Source organism: Struthio camelus, chromosome 2, assembly GCF_040807025.1.
Source record: "Struthio camelus isolate bStrCam1 chromosome 2, bStrCam1.hap1, whole genome shotgun sequence".
Taxonomy (NCBI): Eukaryota; Metazoa; Chordata; class Aves; order Struthioniformes; family Struthionidae; genus Struthio; species Struthio camelus.
Genome location: NC_090943.1, coordinates 170,458,585 through 170,478,353, shown reverse-complemented (window position 1 = coordinate 170,478,353; position 19,769 = coordinate 170,458,585). Strand labels below are relative to the sequence as shown.

The following is a 19,769-nucleotide window of genomic DNA, read 5'->3' as shown; positions in this document are numbered from 1 at the left end:
AGGTCCTGCTTCATGAAGGAGCTGTAACACACTGGAGCGCTCAGGCCCCTTGCTCAAGTAGCAGACTGCCAACGAGTGTGCCAGCATCTGGTGTTCAGACTTCCTTCCAGAGGACTTTCAGGGTTGGTGAGACCGAACTAGTCTCTGAGGTTGCTGTTTGCACTGGGTAATTCTTTCTTGCTTATTTGGTATTTTCCAGCCTTTCTGAGGAATTTTGCAGCAGCAGAGGCTGGCTAAAAAAGAGGTGCCAGGTTCTGACCCACACCTCCAAGTGCCTTCCACAGGATGGAAGTCTCTCAGACACTAAGCTACATGCCATGTCCTGATTAAGTTGTGCCCTGAGACCAAGGCAAGCTGGAGTTTATCTTCCAAGGGGCAGTAACAAGGAATGGACAAAGACCTAGCATTACCATGGACCTATCCACCAGAGCTGCTGGTCTGAGGCAGAATCATTTCACTTTGATGGGACTCCTGAAGGCTGCCTTGAGACAAAGGCTTCAAGCAGCTCAGAGGTTTGCAGGGAGAATGGGAAAAGGACAAGGAATAAGTCTCATACAAGCCCAAGCAGAGATTGCAACTGGAACAGAAGAGACAGAGGCCAAGAAAGATGTGGGCAGAACAACAAATAACATCTCCTACTGGTACGCTAGGGTTTAGCTACTGAATTACTCAGCAGAATCTCAGACCTTGTGAGGAGAGAAAGTAAAATATAACTGAGCCCTTGCTCAGCTTGTCCTGAGCAGAACTAGAAGCTCAGGTGAGCAGAATACAGGTCTGACCCATGAAGATCCTGCCTGTCCTGCATCTTTTCAGCCAGGAGCTCCATGCAATCCCTCTGCTTTATCTTGACAAGAGGAGAAGAGAAGAATTATTCCAAGCCAGGAGGGTTACTGATTCCAAAGTCAACCTGATCTCTGAGATTCTCTTTCCAGAATCTGGTATTCACCACCAGTTTTCCCTGGTGTATAGCTGAGATCCAGTGCCTCAGTGAGTTACTCCATAAATATGACTCACGGTAGCCTGGCACTACACTTACAAGCACAACTGATTGCATGAATCGGCTGATTGCCAGTGACCCCTTCAGAGGCAGTTGGTTCTGAAGCTGACCACAGCTGACCATGTCTAAGTCATCTATCTGTTTCATCATAAGGAGTTACCCAAGGGGAATAGCCATTGTGGATGGAGGCATTCTTTGGTCTGTGGCTGATATCAATGCATGTTGCCCACAACACATCATGGGCAAGAAGAGCGAGGAGGTCTAGCTTAAAGTTTAAGCCTTCTCTGAAAGCCTGTCCTGTTTCAGAGAACTGCTGAGTGTTCATACCAGCTGCGCTTCCTCCCATTTGTCCCGGTTTTCCTCTGATAACAGGTTGCTGATGATCTGGACAAAGTTCTGGAGAAGAGAGACAAAGAGAGAGAGAGAAAAAAAAAGAAACGGTGAGGAAAACAGGTTAAGATAAGGCTTATATCCAAGGCTTTCACTGTGACTGCTATGGCTTCTAAAGCACTGTACGAGAATATGTGTTGTCTCCATTACTGAAGATGTTTAAGAACTGGTTAGATAAACAGCTACCAGAAATTGGCTCAGAACAGGTGATCTTGCTTTGTGTAAGTCACCTCCCACCCTATTTTTTAATATTTTCTTTATTTCCAGGGAAATCTCCTTGTGATCTTCTTTCCTCTGTGACTGGGAAAGAGAAGCAGTGATGGAGCAAGGGGAGGCTGTGCATAGTGGTATCTTTGTGTGACCATGCAGCACATGACAAGAAGAAAGGAGAAAAGTGATTTCAAGACCATTGATTTTTTTCTCCAATTCTGCCACCCATTGCAGAGCCCATAGGATTAGTTTAATGTTTCAAGTCATGCGGTGATGACCTATCCCAGGGGTATATCTTGTAGCCACTCTCCGTGCAACTGCTGAAAGTAAAATCCTGGAGTGACAAGCCATCGAGACATTCTCCCACATCAATATCCAGGTTCCTAATACCACAGGATCATCTTACCTCTGGTCATTAGACTGCAATCCTTTCTAAACAATGCTCTCATATCAATTAGACTCCACAGTAAGTGCTTTTAGGTTGAGTAAGTGCTTTTAGGTTGAAATAGTTCAGAGTCACTTTGATTTTCAAGTTCTCACTTTACAAGCCAGGGAGAACTGCCTCAAAGGGGGAGTTTGTTAGCACACAGAGGCACTGCACTTGGGCACAAATTTCTCTTGATTCTCATCAGCTTTGAAATGACTACGAAGGACAAAATCAAACCCTGAGTTCTGTGCATGCACGCACACCCGTAACCTAGCCTTGCCCACCAGGGTGCATCTCAGCTCACCTGCACATCCCCAGAAGTCGGGCTGTAATAAGCCCTACGGAAGATCTCTGTCATATTCCTGAGTATGTCGATGGTGGACAGCAAGTCTCCACTGTAGCTGGTCCCATCCTGGGAGATTTCCACAAGATTTTGGAGCACTTCTGACAGCCCATCTCCCATCAACCCACGCTGAGCTTTGGAAAGATGTTCCCTGGTCTGAGAAGCAGAAGGAAACATGACAAATATGTTAGTGACAGTCAAAACCTAAGTTAATGAGCTCAGTGAAGGAATTGCTGGGGGAAAGTTTATGACCTTCCACATAATTCAGAGTATAGATTAGATGAATCTGGCAATCTCAGCTGGCCTGAGAGCCCGTGATATTTATAAAATTGTAGCAGAACAGAAGTCAAATTTTTGGTATGCACACAAAGAAAAGGTTGTGTGTAGATTCAGAAGAGGTTATTCTACTACACAGAGGCTTTTCTGCTGGTAACCCAAGGCCATCTAACAGATTTTACCCCCAAAGTGGTTGTCTTTTAACTGAGTTGGAACTATCTCGGGAGAGACTGTAGCTAGTCCTGAACAGGAAAGGAAAGCTCTAATAAAGGAGATGATAACATTTTAAGGCAAGGCTCGGGAGACTAGCAAAATGGGAGAATTCATCACGACAATGATTTTGAAACTAATGAAAAATAAGTAGCTTATTTAAAGTTATTATTATCAGTAAAAGTGTTACAATCGCAGTGTTTCTTACTTATAATGTGATACAGAAGACCTGGATTCTGTCATGCTACCCATTAAAATACTCAGTGAGGAACCATCCCTTGCCCATGGATGGATCCCTTGCCCCGCACAGAGAGACTGAGAAAAAAGCAGGACAGAGCTGCCACCTCCCTTTCTCATGAAAGTGCTGTTTTTCCTTCTTTTTTTTTTTTTCCAACTGCAGCAATGTGACAAGCAATTTTGTAAGATCTTGTTTAGCTGAGGAGTCAGTCTTCCTTACCATCATCTGTATGTTCCTATAATCAATAGAAACACACTTGATGTATGTTGGAGATTCCCAGTAAGCTATCCCTTCTTCATCTAAAGTGCATCTCCGAATGATCAGCCCTAAAAGAAGAAAGAAAAGAGCATGGAAGTGGGGACAGTTGGATGAAAAGCCAAGCATCTTCATGGAGGCCACCCAGAACTGGCCAATGCTGCTACACAAGCACACCTACCAGCACGAAGAGCAATAGGGACATCTGCTTATGCATGAACCACATGCACTAGCATGTAGGACAGGTTATTTTTAGTTCCTACTCCAGGATTTTCTCAGTGAGGGGCAGGACCACAAAAAAAAAGGAAATGAGAATGGAAACAAAAGGCTATCAATTTGGACTTAGCTAATCAAGGAAAAAGAAAGTTTTCCCTGCCCTTGTATACAACAGGCTTACAAAGTCCCACAAGCTTCCCGAGACGGCATGGTCCAGTACTTGCAACTGAACCAGCCACAGTGGCTTATGCTACCTACACAGTCTCAACAAGAATTAATATCCAACAGCACCATCTTTGCATCAGCTGAAAAACTCTGAAAGCCACCTCTGGTCCTCCCCCAGGCTCCTTCTGAGCTTCAATCTACAGTGAGTTTTGCAGTGGTAGTCATGCATCTTTGCGAGGCAGGGGAACAGACACATCAGCATGATGAACGGGATAAGGATCACCTTGTCTGAGCAATTATGCTGCCATTCAGAGAATCTCTGAGGAACAGACTTTGCTGGGTCCGCAATCCCATTGCTACGGCTAAATCATTTGGTGACCTTGCTATGGATACAGCCCTTCCTCTATGCTAGCACTTAGGATGAGGCTGACTGGTCAAGGTGGTGTGAGTCAGAGAGCTTCAGAGTTTGCCTGTATCTGCAGCTTCACCCAAACACAGGAAAGCCTTTATGTTCATTACAGGAACTGCTGCCCCCATTGCATTTCCTGCCTAGATGTGGAGAATATCCAACCAAGGACAGCATCCACAACCAGCACGCCTCCTGGAGCCTTCTCCCTTGCACTCCTTTCAACTCTTCAGGGAACACATGGCTGCAGCTACCACAGATAACACCTAGTTGCCCAGACACTATCACTCCATACCACCATGGTCAGAGGGTGTACTTGAGCACCTAAAGACGAGTTTAGGAAGCTACTATGGTTTCTGAGAAGGAAAGAGAAACATATGATTGAACAATGCAGTTCAGATTTCCCATTTTCTGATGTTGGCTTTTTTTATGGAGAAAAACACTCACAACACCCAAGTCCAAGGGACTCTAGCAAGCAGTCACCTATGTGACTGCTTACTAGAGTCCTTATATGCCTACTGCTTCTGCAGAGCTATTTGTGGACGTACCACAGCAGCCCTTAAAAGTGAAGCTGTTCCAGGACCAGGCAGTAGCTGGATGAGAAACCACCTCAGATTCTCCAGTATTGAGCAAGAAACTGTGGTTAGAAAGTGAGGGACCGTGGAAACCCACAGAGATTTTATTCAGCCCCGAGCCCAGGGAGGGAAGTCCCATTGCTCATCCTCTCCTCCTACATCCAGGTCCCCCCCATCTAGGAGGTGATGGACGAAGGAAGCTCTGAGGGATGGCCAGCTCCCGGGCTGGGACATGCAATCATCCTTACCCGTGGCATTGCGAGGACACCGGACAGCCGCAGCCTCCCCAGCGGGAGTTTCTTTCCACACCACAGAGGCAAGGTTTTCCTCATCACAGATTTCATGGGGCTCTGCAAGGAAGGAAAAATTTAGTTGGTAAAAGCTCCTCCTCAGGGCACGGGAAGGCAGAAAGAGGAGAAACACGAAACCCACAGGGAAAACAGGGGAGGGTGATCTGGAGAGAAGAGTACTGTGAAGCAAGCCAGGATGTCTGGAGGTGAATTCCTGGCTCCACAGCTACCTTGGCACCTGGCCCCTGACAAAGCCCATTAACCTCTGTGGAGTTTACTCTGCTGTCTGAAAACTGGGCCTCAGGCCATGCTGAGGATTAGATAGCTAATACACATGTAACAACCTGGGAAAGTGTTAACATGCCTGCTTTGCCTTGTGGCAGCTCTTTGGAAGAAAGCTGTTACTGCTGAAGAGTTTTCCTTTTTTGCTGAAGGGAAGATGGTCACCTTTTGCAGGTGAACACTATGGGTGCAGACCCTACTCCTGGTCTATCCCTCAGGGTCACCACACAGATGTGGGGTTAGATATTTCGAAATGTAGTTCTGTAAACAGGTTTGTGTAAGAATGAAGGAAAGAGCAACAAGTGGAGGAAAAAAACAAGATGAATGTATCCCTCAGGTGGAGTTCCTCCAGTCCCTCCGGTCCGTTGCCGTCTTATGTGAAGACACAAGAAGGAGGTCTGAGTATCAGCAGGCTGTATTTGCATCAGCAGCTTATTTCTAAATACTACTGCATAGCCCAGCAGACTTCAGAAATGTGCAAAAAGTGTTCCTAGATGTTACAGAAAAAGCCTTTTGGAAGGAGATGGCTTTCAGCTGCTTCCACCTGTGGAAGGAGGGCATCCACCACAGAAGGAGGGGTTTCTGCTGCGAAACTCATTACTTGCAGCCCATAAAATGGAGGGAGCCATGAGTAGGGTATTAAAGCTATTTATCACTCCTGAGGGTGGAGAGGAGAAAAATTATATTTAATGGCTTTCAATTACAGCTTTTATTTATTGTGCATGTAAAGCTACCAATAAACAGGAAGCTGAGTGAATGCCTGCGACTGGCCGGGAACGGCAGCTGCAAAGTCAAAGCCAACCAGCTGTGGAGCTGGGCAGATTGCTGAGCTTCCTTCTCGTGCAGGACAGCACTGCCCGTGCCAGGGTCCAGTGGTGCCACTACAGATATGCCAAGGTTGTCGAGAAAATGTACATGTGCCGCAAAGAAAGGATGGGGGCCTTGGGTTTTTGTACTTCCCCCAAGGGAGCTGCTGAGCAGCAATGACCCTGAAGGCATCCTTCCACAGGGGACTGTGCAATGCATGTGTTAACAGAGAGACAGTGACCAGCTCAGGACCTGCATCACGAACAAATCTCCAGGGGAGGACATACCCCAGTGCTGTTCTGGAGCTACTCAGAACACTGACCTAGCTTTGCGGAAGGCTCAAACTCAAGTTCATGTGGATGGCAAGTCCTGCTGCTTTGAAGGACTTGTACAGGACCCAGCAAGCTACCTGCACCTCCCTGGGTCCAGCTCCAGGCCTATGTAACTCCCACCCCAGCCGTAATTCAAAGACAGATTCCTCCCTGGCCCATCCAGTAGACACCAGTAATGAACAAGTTATTGTGTCTGTCTGGAAACAGATGCTCCGTCCCCCATTTTAAAATTCCCTTTTAAGTAATCACTATCGCGATGAAATCCTCGAGGGCAAGCAGGATCCCTGCTGTGTTCTGAACACATGCAGAAATAGGCCCAACATGCCTACAACAGGGGCATGTGGGTTCTGTAGCTAAGGCAGAACATGGGCAGAAAAGTGACAGTTTTATTTCCAAGCTATTGGCAAGGAGCTGCAGGACACAGAGATTAAGTTACCCAGTTGTGACCGGCCTGTGGCCACCTAGAGAACCTGTGGCAGAGAGCTGAATGCAAAACTCCCAAGTCCTGGCCCACTGCTTTGGTCAAATGTTCTCTAGATCAAAATGAGGTTCAGAGGAGGACCTGGGGCATGGGGTAGGGAGCTTCTAGCACCCTCGTTTGCAAAGCAGTGGAGCAGACACTGCACATCAAAAAGCAGAGAGGGAGAGGGAGTTTGTTCCCATCCCACCTGCTCCTCTTCCTCCCTCTCTGACCCATCAAACCTTCCCTGTTTCTCTACCCCTGCAGTCTCCCTGGGGACCGCTGAGGGATGCTGTGGATTAGAGATGCGCTTTAGAAATACACTGATTGTCTGGCATGGTCTTGTCAGTGAGAGCAGAAGTAATTCTGAGGCCAGAAGAGAGTCACTTCATCCCCTTGCTCCTTTTCTTTTAACTTTCTTTCTTTTTTTTTTTTTTTTTTTTGATGTTGCTTCATAGCAAAATCATTTTTACAAGAGTAACCTATTTGCACTGGGAAATTTTAATAACTAACCCAATTAAGCTCAACTCTTCTGTTCAAATCAAATCATGCCAGCATTTGATACTTTCTCGAGAACAAATTGAGTCAGTTTATTTTTAGCCTCTGATGACTCCCCACCTTTTTCCTCCTCTACAAATTAACAACTGCAGTGAGACCCCTCTGGTTTTGAACCCTAGCACGGCTCAGTCCCTGAGACATGCTTTCTCCTTTTGAGCGCTGCACCGACATAAGCCCCTACAGAAACAGAAGAAAAGATTGGGCTTGTTCTGCCAGGGCCCCAGCTGGCACAAACTGAAGCTGAACTAAATCTGCATCACTCTGAAGACACCACCAGATGACCTGGTGCTAAGATTTTCTATGGCAAGAGAAAGCTTTGTGACTGAGTTAGAAGAGACTCTCACATGCCGCTACTAATTGAGAAGCACAGCTTGTAAGAAGAGGTGATGTCTTTTATGAGAACATAGCTGGTAAAAGTGAATTTGCTTTCTCACAACCTCTTTATCCGGTTTCTCTTATAGTTAAACTGGATGAAACTTCAGCACTGAAGTGTTAGGTCTTTTATCTTTGTATTCAGCAGTTCGTAAGGGACTCTGGCAGGCAGCTATGCTGAGCGCTGCAGAGCCTCCCCCAGAACATCGGCTCCAAACCCACCAACTCTGTGTCGAGCTACAGCACATCTTTTAGGGAGACACCTACTCTTTTCCAGGATCGCCAGGATGTCTCCATGAGAATCTCTCCCATCGCTCAGTGAGCTCTTCTGACAATTAATTTACCTCCCAGTCAAAAATCAGGGCTCATTACGATCAATGCAGTCTGACTGCCAGCATCACATAGGCCATTGATTTCCCACCAGCAATTTCACTAGAACGCGTTTTAAACATGACTGAGAAAGAAAATAAAAATGATGCACAAGCCTTTTTTTCAGGCCTCTTTGTACTGGCTAAGAGACAGCAAGAAGCATTCTCACTTGTAAGTATTATTTCCCTCTGCTTATTTTTCACGTTAAAAGCCAAGTTTTCCTCTGACCTGTTCCCCAGCCCTTGTCTTCCTTTCAGACTTTTGCACCCTTTTTTCTGAGATGGATGCTGCTACGATGACTTTATCTGGAGAGGAAGGGGGAGACAAGGTAAATTTCTCACAGGTATAGATGTGTCTGTCTTGTTTAAAACTGCCAGTGGCATGCAGGTCTCCCAGAGGCTTGGTAAAGCGTGGGACACCACTACAGCATTCTCAATACTCAAATTCTTCTGATATTTTTTGCCTTTATCGAATAGTGTATCTCTGTTTTTTCCCCTCTTATGACTCTACAGCAGTGAAAAGCACCATATTTACACCCATGGGATTTATCAAACATTCAGTGAAATCAGCAGGATCCTTACACTGTCTTTGGCAAGTATGAAAAGCCTTGACGTTTCTTGGGCCTGTGTTATGGGCAGGGTCCAATTAGATTGCAGCCATTCTGTGTTGCCTTCATGAAACTCTCTGACATATACTCAGCAGCCATTTCCAAAATCCCTGTCTCCCCAGAGCAACAGAGCGAGGGGCTTGGGCTACTTACCAGGACACCTCTTGTCATTGCACTGTTTATACTCTTCCTTGGGCCCCTGGCAGGTCACTCCACCAAAGAAAGGCCCGTAGCATACACGATCACGTCTCTGAGTCCCACCTCCACATGTGGTGGTGCAGCTTCCCCACACTCCCCAGGCCTGCCATTTCCCATCCACTGGAAAGAAAAAAGAGGAGAGAAACAGCCTGTCACATCCCATCATCATCTGCAGCAGAGGGAAGCAAATTCCCAAGGTAAACTCTGGAACATGTGGTTAGTAGAGCACGGCTTGGTGTGGAGGGAGGTTTCCTGCCTTGGTTCCTTGTCTGATCCTCAATAGACGTGATCAGTGTGTCCTCTTTCCCTTTGTAGCAGCAATTGAAGACTATTCTTGCATTTCTCCTCAGTATCCTCCCCCACCCACCCAAACAAGCCCATGCCTTTACTTTGGGAAATCAAGGAAAATCTGGGGGGCTGGGGAAGCCTCTCAGATTTGGGACTCTGCCTATGAACACTTTCAGAGTAGGCAGGGATTCAAACTGCCTGACAGCCACATCTACCAGACAAAGTCCATAGCTTGAGTTTGGTTGGGATGTCCAAAGAACGTGCACAATCAGACCTTCCCAAAGAGTCATACTTCAGGCCCAGAGGTCTAAAGGGACCAGCAGAGCCCTCAGGGGAGAAACCAAGAAGAAACATCAAATAAATGTCCCTCCATCTGTTTCCATTGCATCATTGCTTCACGTGCCTTGGACAGAGGTTTTGCAAGAGCCCTGGACTTAGAGATTGTCTCATTCCATTGTATCCTCTCCAGGCATCTCTACAGATTCCGTGGAAATGCTTCTTCTTTTATATTAACAATGGCATTTATCAAAGCACTATAAAAATGTTAATTAGCCCTCACAACAAGCCTGCAAGGCAGGGAAGCATTCTCCTCTCCTGCATCACAGAGAAAAAACAGTAACTCAGTGACAGAACTAGAGCAAGGACCTAAGTCTCCCGATTCCTGTTTGGGTTTTAATTAGGAATTAACAGGTCATCTTGGATCTAATAACTCCTGTAGGGAGGGTAGGAGGTGCCACTCTTCTTCTCCAAGCAGTGGAAGAAAATTATTATGAAATAAAGGGGATAGGTCCAACCTCTGATGCTTTCTAAGGTGGCACCATATGGAGTGTAAGCTGTGACCAGTGTTACTTCAGCATCTAACTCTGAAATCAGTGGGAGGAGGATGCTTAAAAGAGAGTTTGGCCCTTTGTGTCTCTGAAAATCTTCACAAGTTACAAAGACAGAGTAGGATAGGTAACAGAACCTACTCGAGTCCATGTAGGAGAGTCCAATACCCATGTTAAACACTTATTTATGTTAGTCCTATTGTGCTGCTAGAAAGTAAAAGTCCCATGCAGAGGGTGTAGCAACCAGGGGAATAGGGACTCCCTGGTGAAAGAAGTATGCCAGGCTTAAAAGCTTCCACCTTCTTTGTATGCAGAGATGATAATATTTGCTCACATGATCGAGGTGTGTGCGGTGCCTGGAAGAACTGAAGTGTTTCTGGCAACCCTGTTCTCTCAGAAAGGGGAGAAAGGCCCTTTCCATCTCAGGGGCACACTCATTCTCAGTTCTACACGGGCTGGAAGCGATGGAGCACTCACAGAGAGACAAGGAAAGGGCCAGCAGAAGCATGGCAAGAACTGGTCTCTGATCAAGCTTGAAGGCTTCTGGAGGTTCAAGCCTTGTTTTCAGGTGGGAATATTTTCAACACCAACAGATCTACTTAATCTCTTTGCAGTGGCCCTCCCTGAGACAGAAGGAGGGGAATTGCACCTCCAGCTCTGCAGTGCTGGCAGCAGCCTGAGAAATGCAGGCTTCCAGTGGCTGGCGTGCTGAGATATCTGTTCCTGTTTTTGTCTTTTTTCCTACCTGAAATAGTTCGCCTGGAGCCCACGCTCACTGATACAAAGATAAAGTGATTATTCCGAATATGAGGTGGTGGCTACAACATCTTGGGCAGAAGGAGGGGGCAGAAGGTTTTTTGGCTTTTTTTTTTTTTTTTTTTTTTTGAGACATGACCAAATAAGTAAAGTAAATAAGTCTTAGTCATGAATCAAGGCTACCCTGTGCTAGGCCTTGTCATGGACAAGATTCAAAGTCACAATAAAACGGTAGTTGCTGCCCTTTTTGCTTCAATCGTAACTAGGAGTGGTCAACTGCTAGAGAAGAGAAGAGAAAAAACGAAAAAAGGAGAAAAGTAGAAGCATTGCAGAAGCATGGAAAGGATTTTGTTAGCTGGTTTATTTTTTTAGGCACATACTGAAAACTGGTAACTGAGGTTAGAAAGATATTTTTCCTGGAGACAATTTTTCTTGGACCTGGAAATGAAGTTCAACAAAGGCAAGTGCAAGGTCCTGCACCTAGGCAGGAATAATCCCATGCAGCAGGACAGGCTGGGGGTTGACCTGCTGGAAAGTAGCTCTGCCGAGAAGGACCTGGGAGTGCTGGGGGACAACAAGTTAAACATGAGCCAGCAGTGTGCCCCTGTGGCCAAGAAGGCCAATGGTCTCCTGGGGTGCATTAGGCAGAGTGTTGCCAGCAGGTGGAGGGAGGTGATCCTGCCCCTCTCCTCAGCCCTGGTGAGGCCTCCCCTGGAGTCCTGTGTCCAGTTCTGGGCTCCCCAGTACAAGAGAGACATGGCGCTCCTGGAGAGAGTCCAGCGGAGGGCTACAAAGATGATGAGGGGACTGGAGCACCTCTCCTCTGAAGAAAGACTGTGAGAGCTGGGCCTGTTCAGCCTGGAGAAGAGAAGCCTGAGGGGGGATCTCATCAACGTGTACCAGTATCTGAAGAGGGGGTGTCAAGAGGATGAGGCCAGCCTCTTCTCCGTGGTGCCCAGCGACAGGACAAGAGGCAATGGGCAGAAACTGAACCACAGGAAGTTCCATCTGAAGCTGAGAAAAAACTTCTTGACTGTGAGGGTGACAGAGCACTGGAACAGGTTGCCCAGAGAGGTGGTGGAGTCTCCTTCACTGGAGATATTCAAAACCCTTCTGGATGTGATCCTGGGCAATATGCTCTAGGTGATCCTGCTTGAGCGGGGGGGTTGGACTAGATGATCTCCAGAGGTCCCTTCCAACCTGAATGATTCTGTGATTCTGTGATAATCACTCACGTCTCCAGGGTCTCCTGAAGCATTTGACTGCTACGGATTGTGGCTTACATGATCCATTGGTACGATCTTCAACCTCCTTATTTCTGAATTAGTGGTGAAAACTGTCCCACCCTTCCCCAAAGAAAATAGGTGGGGACTTCACAAAATCCTACCTGGAATTGCAGCAAAGGATGCCGCGAGAAAAAGATTAAGGCGTTGGTCACTGACCTGGGCATTGCCGTAGGAAACAGTCCCTGGTCTCCACCCAGTGTCCCTGGCACTCTGCTCCACCGTAGGAGGGTCCGTTGCACTCCCTTGTCCGCTGCTGGGTGCCGTTGGAGCAGGAGGCAGAGCACGAGCTCCAGCTCGACCACTCATTCCAGTTGCCGTCCACTGAGTGGCCCAAAGAGAGATAACAAAACTGAATGTGAAAATCGCTCTCACTGGGACGAGGCATGTGCAAGAGTCTCTAGCCTGTGCAAACGGGGGACCAAAAGGTGGGGACAAGCTGGATTCACAGAGCATGAGGGAGGGAGAGGAGCATCAGGGAAAAGGTCAGATACGTGTGGCAACGAAAATTTCTCAGGACCCGCAGCAACCTGTGGCTCATATTTTACGGCCCAGTAGGATGCAAGCACCAAAACATTGTTTATATTCATAGTCTACTAATACCTTAAAGGTTGAAATTATTAATAATATACATTGCAACATAACAATCAAAACTATTAATATTATAGATATAACATCAGAATAGAGAACATGGAGCATGTTTTCACTGAAAATTTTGAAGGAATCCATACATTCCCCAAACATTTCCCTTTTGGCCAATCGGCGCTTTTTGAGGGAATATTTTTCATCATGACTTGTCCAAAGCAATGGATGGGCCTAGAAGGAAGGGCACTTCCTCAAACCCCGAATTCCGTTTTTCAGAGGCAATCCTTAAAGCACACACATAAAATGGGACCACAAAGTTATTCAGTGGAATTCAAGCTGCCAGCCAGGAAATACTCAGAGCACATGTGTTAGCTACTGCGAGCCCATGAGCAGAGTGTGCGTGCGTGGTCAGTGTACTCCTCTTATGGCTGGATTAACACTGACAGGCTTGATATGTCTCGACACAGAAACAGCTTGGATAATTAAATAGGGGAGGAAGAGAAAAGAGAAATTATGATAAGGACAGGAAAAAATATGAATACATCTTATTGGCATGATATAGTGTAAAGCATTCCCAAGGGTGGCAGTTGCACCCTAGTTGGTCCCTGATCAACAGACAGCTCACCCAGTCCACTATTCCTGGAACACTTTTTCTCATTAGCAGTAGTCATCATGCTCTGTCTAGCTTTCACTAGCTATTAGTTCTCAAAAAAAAAAAAAAAAAGAAAAGAAAACTGAATCCCTAAAAAAGTCTGAATCCTAGCTTAAATTCTATTTTTGTAGATTCCAGCTTATTTGCTTTGATTTTGTTTACCAGTCCAGGAAAAATATATGCAGTCTCATCCCTTGTGTAATTTGCAAGACCTCAAACAGCCCCAAATAATCCCCAGTGCAGTTGAGTGACTTTTTGTTTTTAAGCATGTTAGAAAATGCCAAAATACTCAAATGAGCAGCTGTTAACTCACAGGGTACACATGAGCTCAGAAGATCTGAAAAATAAAGCAAGTGTGAAGGTACTTCCAAAAGGTGCCTGTTTTTAGCAATCTAAGCCTCACGCGTTCATCATATGCAATTCAAGATGGTATGTCAATGCGATTGCAAGGAGGCAAACTGCAAGAGGTGGTGACTGAGCAGAGGTAATTCTTCTCTGGAACTGATCTAAAAATGCACAGAGCAGGTCTTACCAGGTGTAAATTAATGTAGCTTTTCTGACTTAAGGAGGTGCCACTAGTTCCCATGAACTGAAGGTGCCCGCTCCTCAAGTGTATTTGCATACATTAGAAAGGTGGAGTTGCATTTACCAAAAAGGCCGCATTCACCAAACCCCTACCTGCTGCAGTGGTAGTGGTGAGTTGGAAGCCTATCACAATTAGGAGCTTTTGAAGCTGGGAAAATAAAAGGAAGGCAGATCCATAAATTGCTCATTTACTAGGGAAAACGGAACAGGTGATTTCTTTCAAGACGAGAGCTTATATGTTCATGGACTGTAATTTCAAAGACATTTAAAAAATGGACAAACAGAGATGGCCAAGTTGCATCTCCAGCCGTAGGCGCTGAAATAAAGCGGTCTCATGGGCACGATGCCAAGGGTTCTCCATCACAGTGGCAGCAGTAAAAACTGCTTGGTGCCATTGTCACACTGCAATGTAAGTCTATCAAAAAGTTCATTGCAGACTGGCTTGTACGGTCTACTCAGGCACTGGCATTGTCTTCCCGCTCTCCCTCTCTCAGAAGGACTTGGGGCTCTGTCTGTGATAGCTAGTGCTCCAGAGAAATAAGAGCTCCATTGTCCCTGCAGCAGAGCATTTTTATCAGTTGGGTTAATAAATCCTCAGAGGAGGGCAGTAATAGGCGGTACGACTGTCTAGTGCATGAAGCACTGAGCAGCGCCCATTGTTGTGCTTCAATGAGTCCCCCAATGCCACACTCATTTGTCATGGCAAAGCCACTGATTGCTTTTGTGGTATTAATTAGAACTGAAGTCTTTCAGTTGGGCTGCCTGTCTTCCACCACTGTTTCATTTGCTACAGTGTAGCCACATATTTATTTGTATTTAAATTAATTATGGATCAATGTTAACTCAAGATATGCTTTATTGCCCAAGCAATGCTCTGACTTCTTCAATTTATTTTTTTTATGACAGAGCCAATTTGGGACCTGGGATGTTCTTATTTTGAGCCGAGTCTTTTGGACTGTGGCCAGAAATCCAAAGATAGTTATTTGGGGTGAAAACTAGGCAGAAAACGCCAGGAGTCTTTTCACAAATATTTTCACAAAGTTCTCATCACTCCCACAGTCCCTCTCCTCCTCTGGGAACATAATTTTTCATGGTGGTTCTCATGAAACTTGAAAAATGTCAGTTAACGTTATCCTGGGAGAGGGGAGGACTGTTGGGGAGATCCCTCATGTTCAGATCCTGTTCACCAGGACACTGTGATCTCCAAATGAAGGTAATGGAGACTCTGTGATAAACTCAAGGCCCAACTGTTTTAGAGGAGGATGCAGTTGGATTTCCAAAGGGTAAAAGCCATTTTATCTGAGGTTCCTTTCTGATGTTTCAAAGTAAAACTTGGGGAGAGGCATTTGGAAGTGAAATCTAGGGGTAGGAAAAAGGTTCCTCAAAGTATTCAAAATAAGGCAGGGAAGGCTCTCAGAAATCCCTCCATCTATGTCACTGCCCAAGGCAGAATCAATTACACAGACAGCTTGCATATATAGTGAAATCCAGGCACATGTAATACTAGCAAACAAAATTATTAATTCTAGAACAACAAGCCCAGTTGGGCAAAACAGCTTCAAATCATCCACTGGCGATCATGAATGAGAAGTGTGAGATGGTCTTGAAAATAGTAATGACAGCTCAGCCAGTCCAGGTCTATCCCATGTAGCGCATCCTCAGCAAATTACTATAGGGGGGAAATCTGAACCTTACAGAACGCCAAATCGAAAACCCCCAGAAAGTTCCTCTAGGTTGCTCCTCCAGTATATTTCTTCCTTATGCTGGAGGATCCTCTTTGGAATGGTGTAATCTGTGTGCTCATTCAGCTGGACACCTGCTCAGTGACAAATGCGATGGCCTTCTGGGGGATCGGGAGACCTGCTGGAGGGAACACTCCGTATCTCTAACTGCCTTACCTGGGCAAAGTGCAATGTTGCAGAACTTGGTTTGTTTTTCTGGGCCCTCGCAGGGGTTCCCACCAAACTGAGGAGGCTTGCATGTGCGGGTCCGATCCCTGTATCCTCGCCCGCACGTGGAAGAGCACAGGCTCCATGGAGACCACTCGTCCCAGGTGCCGTGCACTGAAATCAAAGCAGAAGAAGTAAGTCTCCTTTCCAAAGGAGACCAGGGAGTGAGCCCACAGAGCGCAGCATCTTCCCACCCAGAATGAGCAGTATGTGAGAAACTAGTGTAGGAAGGCCAAGAACAAACCGGCCTGAAATGTGCAACAGGAACATCATGTAATTTTTTTATGATTTGGTATTGGCACCAAGTGTCTCTCACTTTCCAGCCTACATGGAATAAATCTTAATGCACTTTTCATTGACCCTATTTTTTTCTGCTTTTTGAGCTCAGGGAAAGGGCATTTTTTGAATCAAAGATACAATTAGCTAGAGAGGAGCAAAAAAGCGCTTTGGAGAGTAGCATCACCATCGTTTTGTCACTTGTTACCTTTATTTCCCTCCCTCATCATTTTTGTTCATTGAATCTTCAAAGACCACAGCTTTTCAAGCTTTCAGAAAAGGTGTAATGTGTCTCCTAATTACTGTCATACAGCAGTGACATCGTAGGTGCAAACCAGGGGGACTCAAAAATAATAAAGTGGGTGTGCAACCTGCACCATCACCGGTAATTCCAAGAATTTGACATCCAAAGCCTTCCAACCTGTATTAATTTAATTTTATCCAGACTAATCTAATCTAATCTGGCCAGGTTATTTATGGAAAGTTAGTGATCATAATCTCTAGAGGCCAAATGTTACCAGAATGCACTGATCTCTCTTAAGGGACTTCATCGCTTCCAGCTTTAGCTGGAGGATCAATCATGCTTCAGAAAATAATAATAATAAAAAAAGAGGTGGGAACTTCTTAGTCCTTAGGAAGGCTCTACCTTTCTAAGAATCCTGAGTTGGTACTACCTGGTATACATCCCAAGTGGACAGAGAAGTCCTTGTTTTCTAACAGTGACTGATCCACTGACCTAAGGAAATGATGTTCATCTCTATCATTTTATAACTGTCACCAGGCACCTCATACGATGAGAGATAACCAGAGTAAAAAATGCAGAGAAGTGGAGGGGAACCAGCTTGGTGTTTTTGCCATTGGTTCTGAACAACAACAGCAGCTGGTGGTCTGCCGCTGTGAATAACACATTTAATTTAATATCACAGCTCTTCAAAATAATGCCCAGGTCCCCCACACCATGTTTGTTCATCAGAACTGTGGAATAAGGAATATGAAAGCAATGAGAAGGGTTGGTTCACTTCATAAACATACCATCAGAATAAGCTTTTCATGTGGACTTTGCAATGGTATGCACAGCGTTAGGCTTTGAGCACCTGAAGGTCCAAGGACTAAGGTATCGTCTGCTGTTTCTCTTCCTCAGCCTGCCGCATGCTTGGAAATTCCCCACAAGGGCATAATCCTTTCAGATTCACTGCGTCCGTTTCATTTAAAAAGCATGGAATTGTCAAAAGCATGCAGAACCACAGTCCACCTACAAGGACCTGATCTGTCAAGGGCTTATGAGGCTTTATGGTAAAAAGAGAGGGAGGGGGAGTCCACTTCCAGTTACCTACTCTGCACTTGCAGGCCTTCAGAGCACAAAGAGAACAAGTGAGCTGGCAAGGGTGAGGACCACAACCCGGTGAACAAACAACAAACCCTCATTTCATCTTCCCTCTTTCCACCTATGGGTGCTTGTGATTTAGGTCAGGGAATTAGGGAGACCTTAGGCTATAGAGTGCATTGAACTCATTACCAGGGCTGAAAACCTGGTCTGATGCTTTCCAGCCTTTACTGTAGGTGTGAGAAGGTGCCATAGGCAGTCAGTACTCCATGCACTCTACCTCCCTTCCCCTTCTGCCCATTCATGGATGGAGCACTCAGCCCACCTGGGCACACGGCAGAGTTGTTGCACTGTCTCTGCTCCCGGAGAGGGCCGCTGCACTGAGTGCTGTAGGAAGACGACACGCAGAACCTCGTCCTGGTCTGCCAGCCCTCCCCACAGGTAGTCGAACACACGCTCCATGGAGACCACTCCTCTGCAGCAGGATCACCTGTTGGGGTTGGAGCAGAAGGTGAGGACATGGCATCAGTGGTCCCTGGACTCTGGGGCAGCGATTGGATTCCAAAGTGCAGTTCACCAACTGCTGGCAATCTGTAAAGCTATGCAATGTGTCCCACATCTGGTGTGACAGTAAGGGTGCAAACGGGTTTGTGAAAAAATGTAAAGGTTGACAATGGTCCAAAAGGTTTTTTTTGGGAAATGTGTTTTAGAGCTGTAACACAAAAAAAGGGAAAGACACTGTAGAAGTGTCAGGACATTGGGCAGGGCAGGATCCACCGCTGGATGGTTTAGCCACTGCAGCACCATGTGGGCTGGGATTGTATACACCCCACTCTGGAATGGTACTCTGGGATGGTAACAGTGTTTAGATAAAGACAGTAAACATGTCCGTAAATGGAGAATTCATAAAGATTCAACTCCTATCTCCCCAATGCAGATTGGCAGCAGAAGAGGAGACAAAATACAAGGTGACAGTGAGAAGTCCTGAGAAGGACATTGGCTGGAGTAGTCCCACCAAGGCTACCCTTATAATCTGTCCTCATGGAGAACAGCTGCTAGATAGCATATGATATGGAACAAGATAGACTGTTCCCAGGGATGATACATTCCCTCTCAACTGCTTACCTGATGGGGCAGTGTTGGAAAGGACAGTAAAAGCATCCCATCAACCATGAGATGGGGATGGATAGGAGAGGAAGAGAACTATTTCCTCTATCATTAATATCCCTGCAAGCATATGGTCCTAACAGTGGTGTTTCACACAGGCCATAGCCTCAAAAAAGGTCGCCAAAAGCGTGGCATAGAAAGGACAGAGTTTTCCATGAGTTTTCATAGGCAGTAGTCTACCTGGGGGAAAATGTCTTTCTCTCCCTGTATGAAAACAAAAGCCTACTCTGTTTCATTTAATTAAGCTCTGCATTGTTTGGGTTTTAGTTTTTCAATGTATTACTAATAATTACACATGATAAACCTAGAAGATAACATTTGTTATGTATAGTACACAGGCATATGGCAAGAATAAACACCAACAGCACATCTTTGAGGTTGCATAATGTAGGGCCATATCCGTCTAGTACCACGTTCTTCAAAGCGTCAGACAGCACCATGTCGCATCATAACAAGATGTGTCTGGCACACCATGGTGGATGGCACAAGAAGGACCACAGCACTGGGTGGAGTTGGTGAGCATGACTTAAATGGCCTTGCAATATGGCACGCAACATGTAGACTTGTGTCCTGCACCATGACCAAATTCCCCAGACAAAGCTGGACAGCAGATCCCGCATTGGATCGATCAGCTGCAACACGGAGCGTGAGAGAGATCCTCGTTCTGGGCTGCTACTGCTTGAGATCTCGGCCTGCTTGTAGGGCAGCAAGCGCTAGAGACCGACTGCGTGAAAATTGGTGTCAATACAGGATTCCTGATGGGGACTGTAAGTGCCAGAAACCACCACACTGCCCAGTAATACTGAAGGTAGCAGCTATGATTCTCCCTTAGCTGACCTAAAGCTGTGCATGACTGACTTCTTTCTCAAGGTTGTATATTCATTTACCAGTATCTCAACAAGATTTGTCAGAGTGCAGTGGAAGTATATTCTGCATTTCAGGAGTTCATGGCAAACTGACCAATTAAGGCTCCAATTCATTTATCTGCCCATTGGGATTTTGGGTACTGATATCTACATTGTCCAGTATGTGCTGTGGTTTTCAGAAAATCTGCTTTGGAAGGCTCCAGTGATTCAGAGTTAAAAATATGCCCT

The 19,769-nt window shown here is 45.9% G+C and overlaps 1 protein-coding gene across 8 annotated transcripts in view; it reads right to left on the bottom strand.

The window, feature by feature from the left end:
- Positions 1-19,769, bottom strand: part of ADGRB1 (adhesion G protein-coupled receptor B1) — a 281,945-nt gene that overhangs the window by 130,968 nt on the left and 131,208 nt on the right. For 7 of the 8 annotated variants that reach the window (XM_068933496.1, XM_068933499.1, XM_068933502.1 and 4 more), the window contains 8 exons: positions 17,834-17,998; positions 15,859-16,022; positions 12,297-12,471; positions 8,939-9,103; positions 4,957-5,058; positions 3,311-3,417; positions 2,329-2,523; positions 1,325-1,393 (listed from right to left, as the gene is read on the bottom strand). In XM_068933496.1, the coding sequence (XP_068789597.1) occupies positions 1,325-1,393; positions 2,329-2,523; positions 3,311-3,417; positions 4,957-5,058; positions 8,939-9,103; positions 12,297-12,471; positions 15,859-16,022; positions 17,834-17,998 (1,142 nt within the window). Of the gene's footprint in view, positions 1-1,324; positions 1,394-2,328; positions 2,524-3,310; positions 3,418-4,956; positions 5,059-8,938; positions 9,104-12,296; positions 12,472-15,857; positions 16,023-17,833; positions 17,999-19,769 lie in introns of all 8 variants that reach the window. The other variant, XM_068933498.1, reaches the window with a different exon arrangement.